General features: G+C 31.1%; 1 protein-coding gene across 1 annotated transcript in view; it reads left to right on the top strand.

The window, feature by feature from the left end:
* LOC143064737 (uncharacterized) overlaps window positions 1-17,577 on the top strand; it is a 60,885-nt gene that overhangs the window by 16,555 nt on the left and 26,753 nt on the right. Inside the window, exons 8-14 of the mRNA XM_076237799.1 lie at window positions 1,461-1,530; window positions 7,334-7,617; window positions 8,218-8,276; window positions 9,486-9,760; window positions 9,967-10,265; window positions 13,151-13,215; window positions 15,272-15,534. Of these exons, the coding sequence (XP_076093914.1) occupies window positions 1,461-1,530; window positions 7,334-7,617; window positions 8,218-8,276; window positions 9,486-9,760; window positions 9,967-10,265; window positions 13,151-13,215; window positions 15,272-15,534 (1,315 nt within the window). The remainder of the gene's footprint in view (window positions 1-1,460; window positions 1,531-7,333; window positions 7,618-8,217; window positions 8,277-9,485; window positions 9,761-9,966; window positions 10,266-13,150; window positions 13,216-15,271; window positions 15,535-17,577) is intronic.

The following is a 17,577-nucleotide window of genomic DNA, read 5'->3' as shown; positions in this document are numbered from 1 at the left end:
TTATCTACTTTATTTGTCTTTTTATAAAGGATATTTTGGCCATAATATTATGCTTCAGTAGTTGAAGGAGAAGTTTTTTTACACTTCAAATAGATTAATTTTGATGTAAGACAGTTATTTTTTCACATTTTCTACCAAATACACACCAATACCATCTACACCAAATGTTCGAATGTGGTTTTATTATAATCTGAATTTACACAGAAAGCTATGAGCTATCCAAAACGTAATGTTAAGGCTTAACAGAATCTATTTATCTTCCAAAATGCCTGCAAATCTTGAGCTGAATTTTTTATAATTGAATTCTTCGTGACCAATCTTTCTAAGAATGCAACTGAGAATTTTATTGAAGGTGATCAATATCTCATTATCCATTGTCTTGGTTAACTGACTCTACCCATTTAATAAATAATTAATGAATTTTTGCAGTTTCGCCATATTAGTTTCTCTTAAAAAGATATATACACCTCACCTTTCATAATTAGAATAAGAGTAAGAATTTTATTAGTCTAAAATCCAAACAATAGGATTGTTATAAAAATACAAAACAAAAACAAAAAACAAACAAACAGACAGACAGACAGACAGACAGGCATATTAATTACAAAACGATAGACATTAAACACTACAAACATGTATCATTGAAAGAAAAAAAATATAGATTATTAATATTAATTATAATACTATTTTTGACAGCATGCCTCCTCTTTAAAATTATTAATTCAAATATTATGCTTATATAACATTATAAGTTGAGCCATCAATTACACAGTTCATATATTGACATTATAATTGTTTCTCTCATGATACATTTCACTTATATAGTTAACAATAAGTAAAATATCACATTCTTCACAGGAAAATATAAAATCAAATTTGTTTTTTTCACTCATTGAATTAAAACTGGGGACAATACTAGGAATTTCATTAAACATTTTGATCCTAGTTTTATTAATTTCTGAACATGTTATTTCATATGGATTTTCAGAAATGTACAATAATATAAACAATTCCTAGAAATATACATTTAATTAGCAATAATGATGCATTATTCGGTCAATTTTATTGTTACAACTTTTCCCAATTATGATATGAGAAAGAAACTATCTTTATGTGAGATTCATTATCTTAAATGCTTAAGTATTTCACAAAAAGGGACTTTTTTGGTCTTGTAAATTCAACAAAATAAAACACTGCCTGATGTCATTAATAATCACATTTTTGAGCAACAGAAGTAAGGCTTTTCAGAAAATGTAAATACAAGCCAAGCTTGAATGCAACATCTTTAAAGAAATATAATCAGCAATATTTGTTTGATTTTTAGCAAAAATAAGCTAGTTGAAAGAGCCATTGGCTACATAAATTGATGGTGGAGCACAAGTGTTGGTCAATATAAGTTTTTTTTAAACCAGTTTCCAATGATTGGACAAATCCGTTTAAGCTGTAATTCTTTGTTTTAGAATGATGAAATAGAAATGGTCATGAGAGTGAAATCTACAACATGGGTTGGCATTGGATGGAGACCAACTAGTAAGTACTTTATATGTCTCAGTCGATTCATCGTTAAAACATGTAATTGAATCATGCATTTAAATGTCACTTACAGTTTTATTTAAGTTCAAAGTGTTAATTTGCATTTAGGGGCCAGCTGAAGCCAGCCTCCCTGTGCAGGATTTTCACACTGTGTTGAAGACCAATTGATGTCCTCTGACTGTTTTCTGCTTTTTGGTCAGGTTGTTGTCTCTTTGACACTTTCCTCATTTCCATTCTCAATTTTATGTAGAATTAGCCAGTTCAAACATGTAGGATGTTTGCAGGCATCAAGGTAAATCATCTCCTAATTTTACCCACTATATAGTTTTGTGTGCAAACACTTGATTTCGCATTAGTTAGTTTGACTAAATGTTGATTGATTGATTGTTGGTTGCTTTACGCCGCATTAGCACAAAAAGGCTATATCGCGGCGATTGACTAAATGTAGAATATCCTCAGAGTTGTAAAAGAACAGAACTATACATAAGAACACCTTTCATATCATTTCATTTTCACCTGTTTGAAAAATTCTCAATAGTTCACTGAATAAAATCAAAAGAGAAGATAGATGTGTTTTAAGTTTTGTTTTCACAGATGCAAACTTAAAAGGTTATTTTATATTCTTGTGTCATAAGTGGAAAGTGCCAATGCATGAAATGATAAATTACTTAGATATTCATGCATGGAATATCTAATGTTTGTTCTAAGGAAGAAAAATATTCTTATTTTATTATTAAATTGATATATACATGTAGTCAGTATTGAGTACATACATATCTTAAGGTTCATGTGTAACACATGAATTGTCAAAGTGATTATTTGGGTAAAATTGGCATAACTTGTTTTTTGTTCTCAAATATATATATTGATCTTCAATATAGCAGATAAATACTCATTCTGTGACCTGTAGTTATAATATATTATTTTTAATTGATGCTCCTGTAGGTAGTTATTAGGGCCCCGCCTTTAGGCGGGTTGCCCTTTAGTGATCAGTCTGTCCGTCCGTCCGTCCGTAACACTTTAACTTTGTGTCCGCTCCATATCTAGAGAACCATTATGATTTCATACTTTATACTTTACATGTTTATTAACCACCACCAGAGGGCGTGTCATGATGTATGTACAACTTCCTAGGTCAAAGGTCAAGGTAAAAAAACTTTGGTTTCAGTTGACAACCCTGTGTCCTGTGGTGAAGATCGTGTCCACTCTATATCTTGAGAACCGTTATGATTTCAAAGTTTATACTTGACATCCATTTTAACCAACACCAGAGGGTGTGTCATGATGTATGTACAACTTCCTAGGTCAAAGGTCAAGGTCAAAAACTTTGGTTTCAGTTGACAACCCTGTGTCCTGTGGTGAAGATCGTGTCCGCTCCATATCAAATTTGACCAACACTATATTTTGAGAGGACAGCTGTTATTATTTCATACTTTATACCTGACAAACATTTTCAACTTAACATATATATCAACCAACACCAGAGAATGTGTCATAATGTATGCATCCTAGGTCAAAGGTCAGTTTGTTGGTCTGTCCATCCGTTCGTTGTTCTTAACAAATTGTGTCCGCTCTACCTCTCGAGAACCGTTAATATTTCATACTTTATACGTGACCATCTGTCTGTCGGTTTGTACATGACACCAGAGTGTGTGTTACCAGAGTGTGTGTCAAAGGTCCGTCCGTCGGTCTGTCCATCCGTTTGTTGTTCTTAACAAATTGTGTCCGCTCTACCTCTCGAGAACCATTAATATTTCATACTTAAAGTAAAATCCATATTTTTCAAAAAAGTTGAAGCCCCTTAGCAATTTTTCATTTTTTAACATTTAATTGGCATTCTTTTTTGTTGGGTCATAATAATTATATTGAAGGCATAATTCTAAAAATATGTGACAAATATCAATTGGGCAGCACCTTTAAACATATTGTTCAAACATCAATCCATATATCCAGAAGTCACCTTAGAGTAGTCTGAGAGAGTAGTCAACAATGAGTTCACATCATGCAGTCATATCACTATTAGACTATGAAAGTAAGTTGAGAATATTTATCAGTTTTAACTTAAAATCTTAGAATAAAATCACACATGAGACTATGTAATAACTTCAAATAATGCTTCATATCAGATTATCCATACAACTTATTTACCCCACGTTATTGACAGCGGGGCCCACAGAGATGGCTCCCATCTCAATGGTATCTAGTTGTGTCTGAGTTAATTAAATAAGTTCTTAAAGTCATCCTAAATTCCTATTTAATCTCTGAAGAAAATCTTAGGTACTTTATGGTATTACAGTGCACCTGATATATTTTTTCGTTTTATATGGTTCTTGCATAGAATTTGTCATACCTTTCCTTTATCATTAACTTAATCGATACTAATACACTTTATACAATATTTAATATCTACTGCCATTGAAAACATCCTCTTTTATTTTTTCTCATCCAAATAAAAGAGGATGTTTTCAATGGCAGTAGATTTTAAATGTTTTGAGAATCTTTCATAGAAATTATTTGGACAAATCAAAGGTTTTCTTGTGAAAAAACTAAGTAAATCCCTCCATTTACAAAAGTTTTTATTCTGCATGATTTTGAGTTAGTCATTATTTATTTTTGGCTAATATGAGTGCACCAGAACCAGAATTATGTAATCCTGGACTTTTAACAAAATTAAATAGTTCATGTAGGTTCAACCAAACAAAGACTTGTGCATTCTTTTTAAATGGACACACCCGATATATCACGACTTTGTGCTAATTAAATGTCATATTTTTAAATTTAAACTTACCAATCATATAGATGTCAGTGTGTGCTTTATTATAGATGAATACAAATAGTACATGGTTTATTGTAATTATAATGAATGCAGTTACACAGTACAAGTTTTGGCTTGATTTGATGTTAGTTTGACAGGGGTGTTTCCAGCCATTTAAAAAAAGGGGGTTCCAACCACATGTCTCCATTCAAATGCATTGATCGTCAATAAAAAAGGGGGGGTTCCAACCCCCCGGACCCTCCCCCCTGGATCCGCCACTGTTTGATATTGATGTATCAATTCCAAAACTTTCATTTAAACCTTTTTATGTAAGTTGATTTCTATACTTATTCATTCAATAAGAGGGGTTCAAAAGGAAGTCTTTTATGGAAAAGTAATGTATAATAAAATAGATTGCAATTCAGCTTTAGACAGGGTAGGGGCAAATGGGGTACCCTAAAGCTTTATGTTATCAGCATTTATATAAGTTAATTTTTTCCTTTTTAATTCTCTCAAATAAATTTAACATTTGATTTTTCCATATTTATCTAAATTAACTTATTATAGAGGTTTTCAACAATTTCCATAACTTTAATTGTAGTGTAAAATGTAACCCTGTTCTCCTATGATTTGTTAGGGAATAATAATTTATTAGATGTTCAGCAATAAAGTTTTTTAAACTTTGACTTTGATTATAAAAAATTAACTAAGAACTGACATTTTCCCCATTTTTATCTATACTTACTCATGATAGATAACTAAGCCTTTCCCCCTTTATATATATTCTAATAATTACATTAGATGTATGTTTCATTATAATACCTTATTCTGATTGGCTAACTGCACTTCACATGTTATACCTTAAGCAATTGCATTACACAATAAAACTTATCATTCATGATAACACAAGGTCCGACAATAAAGTGCACAGGTGAATTGAATAAAAAACTGATAAAAATCGTGTTTTAATGATCCTAGCCAAAAAAATGTAATTATAAGAATTGAATGCTTCTTTTTGTAACTTCATATGGTTGTAAAAGCGTTGACTGTGCGCACATTTTTAGAATGAAGCGTTCATACAAAATGTACTTTGGTCAACGCTTTTACACCCCAATAAAGTTACAAAAAGAAGCATTCAATTCTTAAATAAGAGTTCAGTGATGTAGAAATCCAAAGTTTTTTTTAAAGGTTAAAAGTGCATGTCACGGTTTATGATAGGAATGTTAAAAGACCTGTTGTGAATAAAAAAGAGATGTACACAAGATTAACATATTCTAATTTCAACAGTACTTAATTTTACGATGAGTAATATTATACTTTAAATATAGTAACAATCGTGTTTAAAGTATAGAAAAGAATTATGTGCAGTAAGTCCTATATAGAATATCAACTGTATAGGAGGTATTTAATACTCATTCAAATAGCTCATTTTTTGGCAATAAGAAAATAGTGTGAGAATTTGATTTACTTTTTAATCTCCTTATGAACCTGAACTTGTCTCTGTAAAAGTTGCATTTGAAAGAAAAAAACTGTGTACTGATTGTAAAGTACTTTCTGTTTGGTACCTTTTAGGTGTTCCACTTATGGGAATAAAAATAGTGTTAATAAGAAAAGTTTCAGGGCCTCTTATAATTTGTTATGCAGTTTGGGTTTTGCTCATTGTTAAATTCCATAAGGCGATATGTAGTTGTTAGCTTTTATGTCATTTGGTCTCCAGTGAATATTGTCTTATTGGCAATTATACCACATCCTATTTGCTATGGTGTTGAGATCTTAAAAGCTAATTTGAGCCAACTAATCAGGTGTTTGTCCCAAGTTAGGAACATTGTCAGTTGTTATCCTTATCTACATGTTTTTTGTGGTATAGGGGATTTAGTGTTGATGGCCGATCTATTGGTGATCTCTACAGAATTAGTTGATGGCTCTCACTCTTGAGAATTCTGAATTTTATACATTGTTTAGACACTTGTCTACTGTTAAAAGACAATATGACCATTAGATGTGTTTTTGTCTTTTGTTGTTTTCGAGTTACTGTCTAATTAACTTGAAACCAATATCTCCTTGTAATTGATATCCTGAATGAAATATTTGCCACTGAACTTTAAGCAAACAAATAATCAATCAATCTGTAATATAAATAATTTGAATGTTAAATCATCAAAATTGGTATGTAACTTATAATGCTTATTTGGATGTAAAGGTTTCTAAAGAAAAAATGTAAATGCTTATTCTTAAATCAAAAGATTCCAGAATAGTTATGAAAAGTTTTATATAAATTAATATTCAGTGTCAGTTGTATAATCTTTTGTAACTAACTGAAAATTCTTATGTATTTTTTTTTAAAACTATGATATTTGTTAAACAAGTTATGCCTGTTTTCAAATGGAGCTTATAGTAGATATTTTTTTCTGTTTCTTATTGTCCCTTTCATATTTACTAAGAAGAGTTTCAATTCTTCTGTAACACTCTTGTATAGTTTACCAAACAGCTTCAGTCTTGCATGCAATCTTTGTTAAACATTTTAATAAGTTCAAGCTCAGTGGTCACAGATCAAGGTCATATCTTGACATTTAATCTAATAGAGATTCACTCTTGCTTTCAAACATCAACAAATGCTTAACTATATAATGAGCCTTTTAAAGTTTATGTTATGATTGATTGAATGATGTTGTTTACATAGTACATTGGTATTTCTATCATAAATTGAAGATGTGTGTAGTGGATTATTTTGGAAGAGTTAATATTTCAGGATTTTTATTGCCAAATTTAGTTGGAAAGGCTTTATTTTGTTGTTTTACTTGTTTTCCTTTAAAACAAAATTACCACCAGTATAGAAGGGAGATTCCATTTAACAAATTAAGAATTTGAAATCTCCCTCTTTGGACTCTTTTTACCTGAGATGGTGATAAAAGTTCCTGCCCCCTTTGTCAACAAAAAATCTCCCTATGTTTATCCTCGCTCATCTTTTTGAGTTGTTTTAACAATATTTTTATTTGAATTTCACAGAATTGCAAAAACAATTTTTATTTTTATTTTCTATTTCAGGTTTTAGATCTGGATGTCAATATTTCCCACATATTCCTGGAGTGGAACCAAGGCCAACAACTGGGCCTGGACCAACACATGAACCTGAACCTGAGCCATCACGTGAACCTGAACCAGAGCCAACTACCTGTGGTGGGAGATGGAAGAACTGTGACAGTGATCAATGTAACTACCATGCTCGGTGGGAATATGATGCCTCTAAAGATGAAATCAAATTTACATTGTCTGCAATGGCTACACAATCTAAGTGGGTGGCCATTGGATTCTCTGATGACAAAGTTATGGTGAGACATGAGCATTTAGTTGGTGTTTTTTGTGAATTTGTGTACCTTGTAGTTGTAAAAAATTTCATTCAGAAGAAATAACATAGAATTTCACTATTTAAGACAAACATTATTTTTGTAAAAAAAGCCTACCCTTTCAAAGATTGCTGGACTCATGGTATGAGGATTATTTTATTGTTACAGCTACCCAATGACACCCCCCCTCCCCCCCCCCCCACACCTCAGTATAAAAAAAAACAAAAAACAGGTATATGAAGGTAAATAAACAAGCAGTTTAACAATAGACGAGACTGTGTCAATCTTTGAATTGTCCAACAACTTATAATGAAATTTTTATTTTTGGATATTATATTTTGTATTATCTTTACAAAGGTAGACACAGATAATTAATCTTTAAAAGAATAACTCAGTTGCTATTTAACATATTTTGTTTTTATTTCTTTTATTTTGATTTTAAACATATCTGATTCATTTAGAGGTAAAAATGATTGAGCATCAGGTACAACCTATAAAGCTCTCTCCATAAATTACATGTCTAAGGTGTAAATCAAATCTTAACAACTGTATTCAAAATGATATTATATATTACTTTTCTTTCAGCCTGCAACTGATGTGTACATGGGATGGATTGACAATGGACAAGCAATTGTATCTGACAGGTATTGGACTCATTGAACAAGCTCTGTATCTTTTGGGGCTCAAAATAATCATCTATTGATTCTTTAGTTTTCAGATTAGTTTCATTAAAAATTAAGATTGACTAGATGTTATTTTTATAGCTTAAGAAAAATAAGTACACAAAGAATTTAAACAGCAACAATACATTAAAACAATTTGTACGAAACGAGTGACTGGTGAAAAAAAATGTTTATCCAATTCTTGAACCAATGCATGTATATAACATAAACTTAGTCTTCTGTACACAATTTTATCATTTTTTATGCAAACATATCTTATAATCGTCATTTTTTTTCTCTGTTATGATGTGAAAATATGGCAGCTCATTATTTGTCGTGTTTTGAAGCCGTATTTTACAGATTGTCACCTTATAGTAAGCAATCAACAAAGAAGCATTGGTATTGAGCATGTGTACAGCATGTACAATCAGATAATAGTTTATTTCAGTGACAGATCCATGCGTATTGCGATCACCAGGTTTTTACGAGAAGGGTCAATCTTAGGTCACTTTCATACAGAAAATATTTCTTCAAATTGCTTCCTGGAAGCAAGCAATTAAAAAAGAGTAAATTTCTTCTAAATGTGGACAAATTAAAGAATTTTCTTCTGAAAAATGAATATACTGTAAATTCAAAAATTATTGCATGCATTTATTATTGCGATTTTGTCATTTTAAATTTAAATGCGATTTTATTTTTACTATTTTGAGAAAAGTCCTGCTTAATTCAGATAAAATATTACAAAATGTAAGTTTTAATTATTGCGTTTACAACTCTGTCGCATTATTCAAAATAATAAAAACCTCGCAATAATTTCCGAATTTACAGTATACATAAGTCTAATAGTGCAAACTATCCATTTTGTTATAAATAATATGCATTAATTTTTTTTAATTTACGGTTTCATACGGCTTTAAACCATCAATTGCCTTCTTATAAAAATTATAGAATAAATATTTATACTAGTATTAGACCAATTTTAATTAGTGCTTTGCCCATTATTTGAAAACTGTCATAGACAAACTGTAGAGAACACAAGTTATCATTAATTCACTACATGTATATACAAATAGGTCAAATAAGTTGTTTGCAATAATTTGGGTATGCATGTATGTCTCTAAGAATTCATTAAGCGGGCACATAGTGACAATGTACTTTTATGAAGTAATGACAATATACTTTTATGAACAGATGGGCCACAGGGAAGTTTACTCCTTCAGTAGATCCTACCCAGAATATCAAAGATGTCCAGGGAAGTTACACCAACGGTATGGCCACCATCAGCTTTACAAGAAAGAGGAACACTGGTGATAGCACATTTGATGTTATGTTCAACGACACGTATTGTCCTTATTTCCTTTTCGCCTATGGTGGCGACGTCTCAAAGACAACATCAGGAGGTTATAGTGTAACCTATCATCAAGCAAGATATTCTTCTATGGAGCGTATATGTGTCAAAGCTTGTCGTATGTATTTATTCAGGATTACATTATTAGAGACATTTATTCTATGCTATTCTCTGTCTGCATTTACATTTTACAGATGTGAATTTAAAAGTAAATTTGAAGTTTGAAAAGAATAAATGAAAGAATAAATAAAATAATTTGTGGATTTCTTATGCCAAGAATACTTGAAAATATAACTTTGCAGAATTTCTGTCATTTCATTTTAGCTACACCAGAACCAGAATCTGAAAATACACCAGTGCCAGAATCAGAAAACACTCCAGTACCAGAGTCTGAGAACACGCCAGAACCTGAATCTGAAAGCACACCAGAGCCTGAATCTACACCAGATCCAAATGTACCTTGTGGTAACAGATATGCGCAGTGTGTGAGCGGAACTTGCTATAATTCTGTAGTCTGGAATTATAACAGACTGACCGATGAGATTACATTTACTGTATCAGCACAAATGAGTTCTTCACAGTTTGGATGGGTCGGTGTTGGATTTACAGATAATCAAGCTATGGTATGTTTGGTGTCATCAATCTTTTCTGTAAAAAACTGTAACATTCAGTGGTTTTCAGTACATCTGAATTCCTTAAACATATTATATAGATATAGGAAGATGTGGTATGAGTGCCAATGAGACAACTCTCCATCCAAATAACAATTTATAAAAGTAAACCGTTCTAGGTCAAGGTACGGCCTTCAACAAGGAGCCTAGGCTCACACCGAACAGCAAGCTATAAAGGGCCCCAAAAATTAGTAAGGTAAAACCATTCAAACGGGAAAAGCAACGGTCTAATCTATATAAAAACGAGAAACGAGAAACATGTATGAACTACATAAACAAATGACAACTACTGAACATCAGATTCCTCGAATGTTTCATCGAATGAATTCATTTTTGAAGAAATATCTGACCAAAAATGTAGTTTTTAAGCAGTATTTTATAGGGTAGTAATTTTTTCAAACTTTTCTAAAATATGATTTTATTGAGAATAATTTCAGTGTAATTTTTTTAAGGCATACACATAAATTTGATGACCTCTACAGTCAACATACTAGTCTGTCTGTTAAAAAAGATAGAAGTTGTAAATAAATTTGACAGGGAATACAAAATTTGTCATTAACCCCACATTTTTTAAAAAGGACAAGCAAATTAATATTCAACATGAAAAAAAGTACAATGTAATAGAACAGTATAGAAAGGAAGCAGAGAAAATATCAAAGGGACAACAACCAACCAAGGAGAAGAAAACAGCCCATGGCCACCAATGGGTCTTCAAATCAGTCTTGCTTCAGCTTGAAACACATTTATAGATATATATGTGAATTTGTGGTTCTAGGCATTTGTTGCCATCTTGTTGTGTCAACAGACGCCTGATTGACAAAAAACTTGCAGTAGCACATCATTTTATTTCCTCTTGAATCGACTCAATCACCACAAGGAATTTTATATACCTGATTTTTGTCGAGCCTTCAACTTTAGTTGAAAAAGAAAGATATAGCGATCCTACATTCCATCGGAGTTGTTGGAGTCGTCGGTGTTGTCGGTGACGTCCACAAATATTCACTCTGTGGTGAAAGTTTTTGAAATTTTAATAACTTTCTTGAACTAACCTTGATTTCTACCAAACTTGGACAGAAGCTTGTTTAGGTTCATAAGATAGTATCCAGGAGTAAATTTTGTAAAAATAAAATTCCATTTTTTCCGTATTTTACTTATAAATGGACTTAGTTTTTCTGCCAGGAACCATTACATTCACTCTGTGGTTAAAGATTTAAAAATTTTAATAACTTTCTTAAACTATCCTGGATTTGTACCAAACCTGGACAGAAGCTTGTTTATGATCATAAGATAGTATCCAGAAGTAAATTTTGTAAAAATAAAATTCCATTTTTTTTTATTTTACTTATAAATGGACTTAGTTTTTCTGCCAGGAAACATTACATTCTGACTTTGTGGTTTAAGTTTTTAAAATTTTCATAACTCTCTTAAACTATCCTGGATGTGTACCAAACTTTGACAGAAGCATGTTTTTAATCATATGATAGTATCCAGAAGTAAATTTTGTAAAAAAAAATCAATTATTCCCGTATTTTACTTATAAATGGACTTAGTTTTTCTTCCAGTTAACATTACATACAGTCTGCAGTTAAAGTTTTTAAAACATTTTTAAGTTTCTTAAGCTAGCCTGAATTTTTACCAATCTTGGACAGAAGCTTCTGACAATCAAAAGATAGTAACGGGAGGAATATTTTTATAGATTTTTTTCATCATTTTTGTTGAGTGTGTGATTAACAGCAAAAGTAGGCGAGACACTGGGTTCCGCGGAACCCTTACAAATTTTTGTTTCCCTTGAGAGCATAAAAAAGCGAGACATCGGTATGCTATTTCTGGCGGCGGTGGTGGCGTCAACAATGTATTAGTTTGTGATTAGGACCCTCAGTCATGGTCTATTGACTTTGAAACTTATTTTATATGTATTAGTTTGTGATTAGGTCAGTTAATGGAGAACAACTAGTGGTAGGTCAATGATATTTGGTATGCAGTTGTATAAGCATTGGTATATCTTATTTCCATGGAGGTTTTGCTTAGTTCACATTTATTAGTTTGTGATTGGGTCAGTTCAAGGAGAACTATTAGTGGTAGGCCTTAGTTAATTGGTATTCAGTTGTATAAGCTTTATCACATCTCATTTCCATGCAGAATATTTGCCTTGTCCTTCAGTCATGGTCTATTGATCTTGAAACTTTTGCTTAGTTTACATGTATTACTTTGTAATGAGATCAGTTTAAGATGAACTGCTAATGTTAAGTCAATGATATTTGGTATGCAAATTAATTGACATTTGAAAGTACCAGTATTTCCGTGGAGATTATATAGCTCCACCCCCTCTTCATGGTTAATTGACTTTGAAACTTTTACATAGTTTACAAGTTGTATTTTTAAAGGTTGTGTTTAGGTTTGTTTTAAAGGAATGACTTATAATAAGTCAATGATATTTGGTATCAATGAACTAGTATTGGCACATCTCATTTACATGGAGATTGATTAGCCACATACCTCTGTCATGGTTCATTAACGTTAAATTTTTGCCTAACTTATGTAACATGTTAAAGTATTGCTATTTTAATTTCAACATTTGCATAATTAAAATTACAAAAAAACGAGACTTTTCTCTGTGACAACAGTTTGTTATGTTTATGGTAAGAGGTAAAATTTCTATTAGTGAATAGTATACTATTGAAAAGAAACTGTTGTTAAATCTTCTAATTTTCTTATGTACCATTTAGCTTCAAAGGGGAGAAGTCTCAGGTAGTATAGCAGTCAATTTGTAAGGGAAATCATTTTAATCTAATTAATCACAAAAATGATTAATATTATTCATATTTTGTATTTTTTAGTCCGGTGCAGATATTTACATGGGTTACTACAACCAAACTGATGATTCCTATGTTATTAGAGATCGGTAAGTTGATGATTAATGTGTTATGTCTAATGTTATCGTAGATATACTGTGGATTTACTATTATTGGTGAGATACCAATTTTCGTGGATTTCGTGGATACCAGTAAACCACGAATTTAAATGTTCAATGAATTTCAAATTTTCTATGAGATTGTATGCAGACTTTGGCAAAATTATGAATTTAAATATCCACGAAAATGCAAATTTTTCCCAATCCAAGAAAATTGGTACCAATGAAATGTATCCACAGTATCAAGTTTTTGGCAACTACAACAATGTATTAAGGAAACATCACTTATACTTTTAAAAGTCCATTTGTTCACCAGTGTCTTCATATGCTTTCATGGTTTAAAAAATCATATTTTCTAAATTTCTAATGCTCATTTCAATTTTATCTTAAGTTCCAAACGCGAAAAGGTAATTTTTGTCAGTTTCATCTTATCTACCTTGTTTTCTTGGTTCATTATGTTATGTAATATGTTAGGTGTATATGTGATATATGTAATATATGTAGTTAGTGTGTTTACTCCTAAGGTGAGGCATTATGTTTTTTGCTCACCTGGTCCAAAGGGCCAAGTGAGCTTTTTTCATTACTTGGCGTCCGGCGTCGTCTGTGAACTTTTACAAAAATCTTCTCCTCTAAAACTACTGGGCCAAATTTAACCAAACTTTCCATAATCATCATTGGGGTATCTAGTTCAAAAAATGTGTCTGATGACCCAGCCAGCCAACCAATGGCTGCCATGGCTAAAAATAGAACATAGGGGTAAAATGTAGATTTTGACTTATAACTCTGAAACCAAAGCATTTCGAGCAAATCTGACGTGAATAAATTAGTCCATTTGCCAAGTCCCGTAATTGACCCTGTAATTAGATACCCTTTTTTCAGTTGTTTCCCTTATGAGGGACATTAATTTTTATTAACAATGGAGAGCTAGCTGAAAGAGCAAATTTACCTGTGCGTAATGTGAGTAATCTATAAGGTTTTGAAATCTTTTAATTACATTTATTTGTTGTTAAGCTAAATACTTACGACATCAGAAATTATTTTCATGAAAAATTAGTTAAACCGCTGATACATCATTTTCAATTCATCATACTTTGCATTGGCAAAAGCCAATATTGTCCGGTATAGAACCTGAGTCTAAGATTGACAAAGGGAAGTAATTTGTTTAAAAAGTGTGTAATAACAGAATCAAATCGGTAATACGCAAATGGACTATTGTTTATCAAGTCAACATCTATCTGCCCTGAAATTTTCAGATGAATAGGACAATTGGTTGTGGGTTGCTGCCCCTGAATTGGTAACTTTAAGGAAATTTTGCCGTTTTTGGTTATTATCTTGAATATTATTATAGATAGAGATAAACTTAAAACAGTAATAATGTTCAGCAAAGTAAGATCTACAAATAAGTCAACATTAGCAAAATGGTCAGTTGACACCTTAAGGAGTTATTGCCATTTATAGTCAATTTTAACAATTTTCATAAATTTGGTAAATTTTGGTAAATTTTTACAAAATGTTTTTCTCTCTAACTGCTGGGCAAAGTGCATTATAGATAGATATATTGTTAATAGCAAGAGTGTTCAGTAAAGTAATATCTACAAACACATCACCATCACCAAAACACAATTTTGTCATGAATCCATCTGTGTCCTTTGTTTAATATGTCTGTCCCGCTTCAGGTTAAAGTTTTTAAGCAAGGTATTTTTTGATGAAATTGAAGTCCCTTCAACTTGAAACTTAGTAGTACACATGTTTCCATGGTATGATGTTTATAATTTCAATGCCAAGTTAGAGTTTTTACCTCAAGTTCATGTCCACTGAACATAGAAAATAGTAGTGCCAGTGGGGTATCTGTGTACTATGGACACATTTTGTTTATTTCATGGATAGATTCATCAACAAAGTCAACATCCAAACAAAATATATGCCTACAAAGAATATTTACATAACAGAAAAACACAAATCAGTCCCAATAAAATTGAATTAAGAGAAAAAAACACAATTTTTTTGCCACACAGAATTTTTTTTCAACTGTATTTTATATTTTTAGACAAGCCAATGGTTATAACAAACCTGCTAAAGATTCTATACAGAACGTTGTGGCACTGGCTGGAAGTTATGATGGTACAACAGTGTCCTTCACCTTCAAAAGAAAGAGAGTTACCAATGATACCACAGACTATCAGTTCTCAGATACAAAATGTCCATACATTTTGTTAGCCTCTGGGGGTGAATATGATACAAGTACAGACGAACCTACAAACAAACATGATCGCCGATTTGTTTCTCCAACTAAAAAGTGTATCAATACTTGTAAGTTTTATGTTTAAGATCTTTAAGGACAGACAAGTAACAGTGCCAAATGCCAAGCTGTTTATTGTAAACAGTGATTCAAACATTAATAAAAGTTGATTTCTGACAATATTTACAACATTGTTCCTATTTTTAAAAAAAATTGTGTTTGACAAATTTAAACTGGAAAATGATCATGTTTAAATTTATGCCTTCTTAAATGTGTTCTATTTATAACCAAAATTTTATAAAAAAAAATATGCCAATTTCAATAGGAACAATCCCATCCCTAGATTTTCCATCATCTATCATGGAAAACTGCATGGAATTCCATGGAATATTTTTCCATGGAATTCCATGGAGTATTGGAACCTGTTTTCCATGGAAATCCATGGAAAATAAAAAGAGAAAAAAAGGAATTAATAATATTTCCATCTGAAACATTTTCCATGGAATTCCATGGAAAATATTTCCATGAAGTTTTTCCATGGAATTCCATGGAAATATATTACATAGAATTTCTTTTTCCATGGAATTCCATGGAAATATTTCCATCATTTCCTTTTAAAATGAATTGCTCAAATTAACCTTTTGACAATATACCCTGTTTAACAATATCTGTAATAATGAAGATAAAAAAAAACTAGGTGCCATGCTTTTTTCGGTTTGGTAAGGTCTTTTGAGTCTTACAATGGTCAGTAATAAACAATAGACTCAAACATCATTTTAACCTTTAATTCAAACTCATTTAATGTATTATAATAAATACAACAAACAAGAAAAACTTTCAATACTGGTATATGTTTGCACTGCCTTTATATCAAGAAATTAAGGTTATAAATGTCACTTATGTCAGCACCAGGCTTCAGTAGATCCATCTTGTAGAACAGCATTAACCATTTTATTGGAGTTTCATTTCTTCCTCATGATACCTAAAAATAATTTTACTGTTATAAATAAAGAGATGTTCTTTAAATAATGACATTATTAATAATGGTTAACAACTTTTAAAGTCTTTGTCCTAAATATTTTTTTCCATAATTATTGTATATAAATGTCTTCATTGGTATTTTCCATATATTTAGAACTTAGTGTTGATCTGCAGTTTGCTGTAAAGATACACTTTTTTTACTTTTATGGATCTATTTCTCATTGGCAACCAATTTCAACGGATCTTAAATTTTATAACCAAATTACTTCATTAGTGGATTATTAGTTATTATAATACACCATATACAGTTTGTCTTGTCTTAATACCCAATCATTATAATTATAAGTGAAAAATCTACTATAGGTGTTTTCATGATGTTTTTATGTTGAACTAAAGGAGCTTGCACACACTTAAAATGGTAGAATCTAATTCAGTGTACTTACCAAAAAATATGCTCTAAATCCAACTGTCAATGCAAGTCATCAGAGAATAAATCTGCACTATTCGATGTCAAGAACTATTTGGAACTATTTAATCTAAGTCCAATATAAATTTTGCATTTTGTTCAGGAGAGAAGACATCTTTATTTGTTGCCTGCATATCCATTGCAAGTTCAAATTTTCAATGTGTTGGGGGATGTATGAGGAGTTATCTGATTTCTTTTAAAAGAGTCACAATTGAATACTGTTATTTACCAAAATCTTGGATATTTTATATATATTTTAATAAAAGATTGTCCATTTATTGTTTATTTACCATTTTTATGTTTTAAGTAATAATAATTGCACAAAAATGTATAAATCCATGTTCTACCCTACATTTGGCCTCACACTGTATGGTCATATCATTTCCTGTCTTCTACACAAAGACCAATGAAAACCAGATGGCACTTTACATTTCTTTCACTGTCTAATTGATGATAAAGAATTAATGTATGTAATTTGTGTACATTTTTTCCATGACTTTCCATCTCAAAAATATTTTAAGTTAAGATTCTATAATTTTTCCATGTTAAAAATATTCTAAGTCAAGATTCCATCCTCTTTTCCATCTCAAAAATATTCTAAGTCCACTTTCCATCCTCTTTTCCATCTACAAAGTTTTATTAGTCTACTTTCCATCCCATTTTCCAT

This window comes from Mytilus galloprovincialis, chromosome 1, assembly GCF_965363235.1.
Source record: "Mytilus galloprovincialis chromosome 1, xbMytGall1.hap1.1, whole genome shotgun sequence".
Lineage (NCBI taxonomy): Eukaryota > Metazoa > Mollusca > Bivalvia > Mytilida > Mytilidae > Mytilus > Mytilus galloprovincialis.
The sequence above is the reverse complement of the archived record's forward strand: the minus strand, read 5'-3'. Positions and strand labels throughout refer to the sequence as shown.